Genomic DNA, 8,576 nt, shown 5'->3' on the forward strand with positions numbered 1-8,576 from the left:
TGGAACTTTCCACCTGCCTCAGTCTCCAGAGTGCTAGGATTAAAGACCTGTGCCACCACACCTTGACTAACCCTGTCTGTGAAACTCTTGTTGTTCCTTGAATTACTGCCACTCATGTGTTGGGTTATGGACATTTGCTTCTTGTCTTTGGGAATGAGTTTGGTCCTTGGTTGTGGGGCGAGGGGGGACGCTCCATACTCTTCTTCATCCCGATTTCTCCAGAACAGTTCAGCATCCAATGTCCAAGTATGGCTTTCCTATCCGAAGTGCTGCTAGCCTCCTGTGGGTCATTTTGTTCAGATCCATTCCAAATAACCTGAGGACAGCAATGATACTGTCGTTATGGCCACGGGTGACATGTAACTAACAACATCCTGTGTTCTGCATTTTACCTGGTAAAGTAGTCTCTATACTGGAAATAAGCGCTTTAAAATGCTTACGTGGAGCTCTTGGGACCCTGCTCATATGACTACAGCAATGATGTCTGTGTACACAAGGCCCATGCAAACTCAAACTCTAGCAAACAAAAACAGCATAGAACTGGGGAAGTGGACGGCAGACTCCAATCTTAGCTGAAGAAATATTGGCAACTGATTACTGCTGGATGAGGAAGAGATGAACTGTGGGATGCACTGAGAGAACATCTGGGGACGCTAACTTGATACAGTAAGCCTTTATGTATAACATCTTAACGTATGACAATGTATGAATTCGGGGGGGGGATGACTGAGGGTGCCAGTGGGGAAGTCAGTATAAAGATGATTGAGATGTTCTGGGGCTGGAGAGATGACACAGCAGTTAAGAACACTGTTGCAGAAGACCCAGGTTCAAATCCCAACACCCACATGGCAGCTAACAACCATAACTCCAGTTTCAGGGGATCCAATGCCTCTTCTTACTTCCATGGGCATTGCATGACACAGGTGCACTTACCTGCATGCAGGCAATACACAAAATAAAAATTTTAAAACAAGATTGAGGGGCTGGAGAGATGGCTCAGTGGTTAAGAGCACTGGCTGCTCTTGCAGAGGACCCAGGCTCAATTCCTAGTACCCACATGGTGGCTACAAACTGTCCTTAACTCCAGGTCCAGGGGAATCTGAAGCCCTCTTCTGACCTCTTCAGCATTGCATGACATGGGTGCACTCACATACATGCAGGCAATACACTCACATTAAAAATAATTTTTAAAGAAATATGTTCTGTGAAATACACAAAAAATAAATACTTTGAAGGTTTACTTAGATGACTCAGTGGTTAAGAATACTTGTAGTTGCTGGGCATGGTGGCGCACGCCTTTAATCACAGCGCTTGGGAGGCAGAGGTAGGTGGATCCTCTGAGTTCAAGGCCAGCCCGGTCTACATAGTGAGTTCCAGGACAGCTGGGGCTACAGGGAGACCCTGCCTCAAAAAACAGTTGTAGTGCTTTCAGAAGACCTGGGCTTGAGTCCCATCACTCAAATGGTGGCTAACAACCATCTGTAACCCCAGTTCCAGAGAGTCCCATGCCCTCTTCTGAGCTCCACCAGCATTGCAAAGATTTACATACATGCAGGTGACACACAACGCACATAAAATATTTTTAAATGTTTACTCATATGAAGGGGCTGTGGATGACTTAGCCTGTGGAGGGGCTTGCCCCCGCCCCCAACGTCATGATCTGAGTTCAATCCCCAGGACCCACTTGGTGGAAGGGGAAAACCGACTCCTGCAAGTTGTTCTCTGACTGCAAGAGCACTGTGGCATGTGCATTCCCACTCCCCAACGTGAAATAAAAGTGAAAAAAAAAAAAAACTTGCAGTGTTGGAAAGCTAGGGCTTTGCATGTTAGGCAAGAGCTCTTCCACTGAGCCATCTCCTAGTCACCCCCATCCCTTTTATTTTCTGAGATGGTCTCATGGTTTAACTCTGGCTAGAACTTATGTAGGCCGCCGGGTCAGCCTTGAACTCCCAGAGCTCTGCCTGCCTCCGTCTTCCAATTGCTGGCCTTAAAGCTGTGCTCCGCCATACCCCAGAAAGCCCCTTTTTCATTTTGAGATGGTCTCACTGCCTTAGTGCTCAGACAACTCCAGACTTCAGGCAGGCCTTGAACTTGGGACATGCCTGTCTGAGCCTTCTGAGAAGCCGGGATCATTACTACCAGTTTTTAAGTGTCAGTTGTTTCATTTACACAAACCTTAGGAAGCTTCAACTTGTTTTCTCACAGATGCAGATATCACGATGCCAAAAAGTCTGTGTAGCATAGAAAATCCCCCAAGTGAAGAAATCAAACCTTCCAGATTCCAAAGCTGCGAAAATAGTCCCATTTGAAAGAATAAGAAATAGGGCCTGGCGGTACGTGCTTGTAATCCCAGCATGCAGGAGACTGAGGCAGGAGGATGGAGAGTTTGAAGATTGCCTGGCCTTCAAAGGGATATCCTGCCTCCAAATGCATCTGGCAGTTTATCTGTGTTCCCTGTTTGACTCTACATGAGCACTGGTCTCATGGATACTCCATTCCATGAGTAAAATAGCTCCAGGTTTTGTTTCAATGTCTCCGTTATTTAATGTCCCTACCTCCAGATCTGAGCCCAACATCCCAGCACACACCCCTTCCCTTCCCAGGAATCAGGACTCATCTCTCACCACAGGACTCGAAGTTTGCATCCAGGATGTCTCAGCCTCTTGCACAGGAGTCTTACACCTGTGTCCCCCAGGGTGTTGTTGGTCAGGTAGAGCTCGGTCAGCGTCTGGTTGGTTCCCAGGGTGGAAGAAAGGTCCTCACATGCTTTGGCTGTGAGGCCACAGCTGTCCAGCCTGTGGAACACCCGAAGCCACATGAAGCTTGACTTTTGGGGGAACGGGTGAAGATTTTAGAGGACCAAGTTATGAACCTATCCAACAGTTACTAGGAGAGGAAGAATGATGTAGCCAGTGGTAAGCTGTCTTTGCCCAAGTAAATAAGCTCTTGGAGGTAACCCCCTAATGTAGTGGGACACACACAAAGATAATGGGGCATGGGAGAGATGCCCAATGGTTAGGAGCACTTGCAGAGGACCTGGGTTAGAATTTTTCCCAGCACCAACATCATGGTTCACAACCATCCCCAGTTCCAGGGGATCTGATGCCCTCTTCTGGCCTCCACAGGCATTGAATGACACATGTACACTTATATACATGCAGGTAAAACACTCATACATAAAATGAAAATACACAATTAAAAGTAACTGATATAATTTATAATTAAATACATTTCCTCTCCCAGTTACCTGTTCAGTGAAAACTCAGTTTCAGTCTGGAGTCAAGTTTGGCTTCAAAAGACTACATAGGACGTGTGCGTGTGTGTGTGTTTGGGTGCTGTGGTGTGTATGTCAGAGGGACAGCTTAGCAGAGTAGATTCTCTCCTTCCACCTTTATGGGTTCCGGAGATCAAACTCAGGTCGCCTAGCTTGTACAGCAAGAGCCTTTACCTGCTGAGCCATCTTGCCAGATGTGCATCCATATGCTGGGACTTGATAGATAAGGTGGTAGGCCAGCTTGGGTTCTGCTGGGAACTGTACTCAAATTGAGGCCAGTTTGGGCTGCATAGGAAGACCCTGCTTTGAAGCAAAAGAGGGATAGAGATACATAGTACGGTGGCAGAATATGTCCCTAGTGTTCATAGAGCCTGGGTTCAGCTCCCAAGCACTGTGGAAGGAACAGGTTGGCTGTAAAGGCAAGAACATTTAGCAGGATGTCTGATGCACCTTGGAGTGATCCACATCCCCGCATAGAAATGACTAATGGTGCACCCTGCATCCTTTGAAAATTTTTTATTATTCATTTTTGGTTATTTTGAGACATGGTCTCCCTGTAGCCTGGAACTCACTCGGTAGACCAGGCTGGCTTCGATCTCACAGATCTCCACCTGCTCTGCTTCCCAAGTGCTGAGATTAAAGGCACGTACCACCATGCCCAGCAGCAATTTTCCTTTCTAATTTTATGTGAATGAGAGTTTTGCCTAAGTAGCCCAGAAGAGGGCAACAGGTCTCATGGAACAGGAATTACAGACAGTTGTTAACTGCAATGTGGGTACTAGGAACTGAACCTAGGTCCTCTGCAAGAGCAGCCAGTGCTCTTTACCACTGAGTCACCTCTCCAGTCCCTGCATTCTTTTTTTGTTTTGTTTTGGTCTGAGACACAGGGTCCACCTGTTACCCAGCTAGTCTGGAACTTGCTTTGTAGAATAGGCTGGCCTGGAACTCACAGTGATATGCCTGCCTCTGCCTCCTGAGTGCTGGGATTAAAGGCATGGGCCAGCACAGCGGGCCACACCACAGTTCTTAATTAAGTTCAGAACCCCTCCCCCATCCATATCCCCTCCACCCCCAACTGGACCGCATGTATTCTGTCATCCATGTCAGGTCCCATCCAGTCAAGCATTTGTACCCAGATGTTTTTCAATGTAAATTTGTCCCTGGCACTGGAGTCTAGTCAGCCCATCTAGAGATCATATGTAAGGCATCCTCTCCGTCACCCAGTAGCAATCGGTCTCCAATAGTTCTCAGTCTGGGGCCGGCCTGACACCAATTTCTCTCCTCCCCAACTGCATTCTTTTTTTAAAAAAATTAATTTTATTTATTTTATTTATTTTTTTGAGACAGTGTCTCCTTGTAGTCCCAACTGGCCTGGAACTCACTATGTGGACCAGGCTGGACTCAACCTCACAGACATCTGTCTACCTCTGCCTCCCAAGTGCTGGGATTAAACATGCCTGCCCCCTTGCCTTTTTTTTTTTTTCTTTTTAAGATTTATTTATTTTTATTTTATTTGTGTGTTTGCATATGTGTGTGTGTGTGTGTGTGTGTGTGTGTGTGTGAACCACATGTGTGTGGGTGCCCATGAGGCCAGAAGAGGGCATCAGCACTGGCACTGCAGACAGTTGTTAGCCTTCATATGGGTGCTGGGAACCAAACTTGGTATTCTACAAGAGCAGCAAGCTCTCTTAACCTGAGCCATCCCTCCAACCTGGAGATTTTTTTTTTTTTTGAACCAGTGTCTCATGTAGCCCAGGCTGGCCTCATTCTGCTTCCACCTCCCAAGAGCTGTGATTAAATTACAGGCAAGGGTCATCACAGCCTATTTATGCAGTGGTGGGATAGACCCTAGGGCTAGGTAGGTACTCTACTAATTGAGTCACATCTACAGTGTGAAAACTGTTTCTACCTCTATACTTGATTTTCCAAGGTGAGCGGGGGAAGCAGCACTTAAAAGTAAGGAAAGATGGCCCTGCTTCAGCCTCCCTCCCACTCCAACCCCACCTCCCACCTGCCCACTCACCACAACTTCTGGAGTCTGCAGGTGGGGTGCCGCAGCCCGTCCCCCAGCAGCCACAGGCCCCTGTCTCCCAGGTCATTGAAGCTCAAGTCCAGCTCCCGGAGGCAAGCGTTGACCTGGAGCACTTGGGCAAGCCCTCCACACGAGTCCGAGCCCAGCCGGCAAATGCCCAGCCTGGAGGAAGGGTTGCCCAAGTTTGCTCCATGCTTTGTGGTAACGTCCCTGAGGCTGCATTTAAGCATCAAGCCCCTGGGTCGGGTGCCAGGGGTATGATAGTACTCACATTTGAGAGAAAAGGGGACAGAGAGGCAAAGGCAGAGGTAGACAGACAGAAGGGACGTAAGTGAGAGCCCAGGAAGGAAGGAACTCAGGAAGAATACAGAAGAGAGCTGAGGACGTGGCTAGTTGGTAGAGTGCTTGCCTAAGTTACATGAAGCCCTGAGTTTGAGCCCCAGTATTGTATAAACCCAGCGTGGTGTCACATGCCTGTAATCACAGCACTTGTAAGGAAGATCAGGAAATCAAGATTGTCTTGGGCTATAGCAAGTCAGAGATCAGCCTGGGCTACATGAGACCCATCTCAAACAATAATAATGATGATAATAATAATATAATACTTATTATTTTGAATGGAAATGGAGAATTTGATGTCTACTAAGTGCTGAGTTTCTTGGGTCTGTTGTAATAAGTACCAAAGACTGCATCTTTAATAAATTTTTCCTTTTTGGTGGTGGTGTTTTGTTTTGTTTTGCTTTTAGCATCTCCCTGTAGCTCCAGCTGGCATGGAACTCATTACCTAGACCAGGCTGGCCTCAAATTCACAGAGATCCACCTTCTTCTGCCTCCCAAGTGTTGAGATTAAAGGGGTGTAATACCATGACCCTTGTCCTTTTCTTGAGACAGGGTCTTGCTGTGTAGCCCAGGCTAATTTCAAAGAACCTACTGTCTGGGCCAGAGAGACAGCTCAGTGGTTAAGAGCACTGACTGGTCCTAGAGAGGACCCAGGTTCAATTCCAGCACCCACATGGCAGCTAACAGCTGTCTGAAACTCCAGTTCCAAAGGAAATTGATGCCCTCTTCTGACCCCCATAGGCACTGCATGACATGGGTGCACTTACATACATGTAGGCAATATACACATAAAATAAAATAAAGTGCACACCTGTAATCCCAGTACTTGGGAGGCAGAGGCAAGTGTATCTCTGTGAGTTCAAGGCCGCTCTGGTCCACAAAGTGAGTTCCAGGCCAGCTGGGGCTACAGGGAGACCCTGTCTCAAAAAAAAGACAATAAATAAATAAATAAATAAAATAAATAAGTGCTGGGACTAAAGGCCACACCTGGCCTGACAAGATTTTTAAAAAAGATTTATTTGCTTGTGTGTGTGAATGCACGCCATATGCATGTTGTTGTCCACCAAAGTTAGAAGAGGTGTCAGATCCTCTGAATGGAGCTGGAGTTGCAGGTGGTTGTGAACCACCTGATGTGGGTGCTGGGAACTGATCTTGGGTCCTCAGGAAGAACAGCAATTGCTTGTAGCTGAGCCATCTCTCTAGTCAAGTAAATTTTGATACATGACACCGGGCAGAAGAATTACATAATAGAATTGGATAACTAATATCCTAGACCTTATCTAGGGAAGTGGTATTTGGTTAAGAGTTCTAAATGCGAAGTCAAATTTCTCTGGGAACAGCAAGAGACAGAAGAAACAGCGAGGCAATTCCAGGCAGCAAGAATGACTTATACAAAGGCCACATGGTAGAAAGTTTTGACATGGGGGTGCTATAGCTAGAGTCTGGGAGACAATAGGAGGCACCCAGGCTTTCATGGCATGGAGGAAGGGCAAGGTCAGTGGGGGACTCGTGCTCACCGGAGGATCTGGAGTTTGCAGCCAGGGTTCCTGAGGCCCTCGCACAGCAGCAGCACACCAGGATCCCCGAGGTCATTCAGGCCCAGGTCCAGTTCTGTCAGCCTCTGGTTCAGGCTGAGGGTAGAGGCCAGGTCTTTACAGGCCATGGGACCCAGGTGGCAGATTTTCAGCCTGCACAAACCCAGATTGGTAAGCACTGGGGGGGGTGGGGGCGGTGTTTCAGGTGTGCTAAATTCATCTTCCTGCCCGTCTTCAAAGTCCAGCTAGCTATGGTGGTGCACACCTTTGATGCCACCACTTGGGAGATACAGGCAGCACAATGCTCAGTTACAGGCCGGCCTCGGATATATAGTGAGGCTCTGTCTCAGAAAGTCAGGAGCTGGTGGTATAGTTCAGTAGTAGGGCACTTAACTGGCATGTGCAAGTGTTAAGTTTCAGATAGCCCTGCCCCCTCACCAACAGGGTCTCAAGGACTTCTCAAGCTCCTGAGAAAAGGGAACGCAGCTGAGCTGAGCTGAGCTGATAAGCACCTTGGTCTTTGAAGTCAAGAGAAGCAGACTTTTCTCCACTGTTTGGCCAACATAGCAGGCTTTCCCTTTGATCTCTAAAGAGAACAGGTTTTAACAGTCCCGCTCTCCCATTTCCCCCAGCCCAACTTAAAAAAAATATACATCTTCCCACCTTCTGCAGGAAGCAGAAGCCTCCCCCTTTAAAAGACCCCAGCTCAAGACCCTCCTGAGGGCAGACATTTTCCCTGCCTGGAAGGGAATCTGTCCCATGTGTTCCTTTGCTAATAAACTCTGCTTTCTCCTGATCAACCCTACTCATCATACAGCTACTTTTTATCTATCAGCAAGGTCTTGTGTTGGGAGACCTCTGTTATGCAAAAGTCGAAGCCCCTTCACACCGGACAGCTCATGCAGCTCGGGGAATGTGCTGCGGGCTCCTTTTCATAGCAAGGTGCTTTCTGGCATCTTTCCTGTCTCTCCCTTTGAAGTGGCCGCCACAGATGCCTTGACATAAACATGGCCTTTGGCTCTATGCATACCATGCCTTCCTGTGTGTGATTTTTACAGGTAGACAATAGTCTAGCAGAAACCCACTTCCACATGTAAATAGAATATCTCACAAAGTATCTAAAAGCTTTTACCACTACCCCCATGGTATATAAATATGCTAGTCTTCTCTTAATAGTCGGAGATCAGGTCAGAGACTGGGACCAGGAGATCAGGTCAGAGACGGGGTCCCGGAGATTGGGTCCCAGAAAGCTGGATCAGCAGAGAGCTGGACAGCAAGGAGCAGAGATACAATAAAGCAGTAAACACAGACTAAGCCGTGCCTTGAGTCCTGTGTCTTACTACCGGCGACCTGACCTCACCGGAGAGCAGCACTCTCCGTTACCGACCCACGGATA

The 8,576-nt window shown here is 47.6% G+C and overlaps 1 protein-coding gene across 1 annotated transcript in view; it reads right to left on the reverse strand.

Moving 5' to 3' along the window:
• Positions 1 to 228: 228 nt before the first annotated feature.
• Positions 229 to 8,576, reverse strand: part of Nlrp12 (NLR family pyrin domain containing 12) — a 26,129-nt gene continuing 17,781 nt past the window's right edge. Inside the window, exons 7-10 of the mRNA XM_017796788.1 lie at positions 7,163 to 7,333; positions 5,298 to 5,468; positions 2,625 to 2,795; positions 229 to 316 (exon numbers count right to left, since the gene is read on the reverse strand). Of these exons, the coding sequence (XP_017652277.1) occupies positions 229 to 316; positions 2,625 to 2,795; positions 5,298 to 5,468; positions 7,163 to 7,333 (601 nt within the window). The remainder of the gene's footprint in view (positions 317 to 2,624; positions 2,796 to 5,297; positions 5,469 to 7,162; positions 7,334 to 8,576) is intronic.

Source organism: Nannospalax galili, unplaced genomic scaffold (assembly GCF_000622305.1).
Source record: "Nannospalax galili isolate Female #2095 unplaced genomic scaffold, S.galili_v1.0 scaffold632, whole genome shotgun sequence".
NCBI classification, from domain to species: Eukaryota; Metazoa; Chordata; class Mammalia; order Rodentia; family Spalacidae; genus Nannospalax; species Nannospalax galili.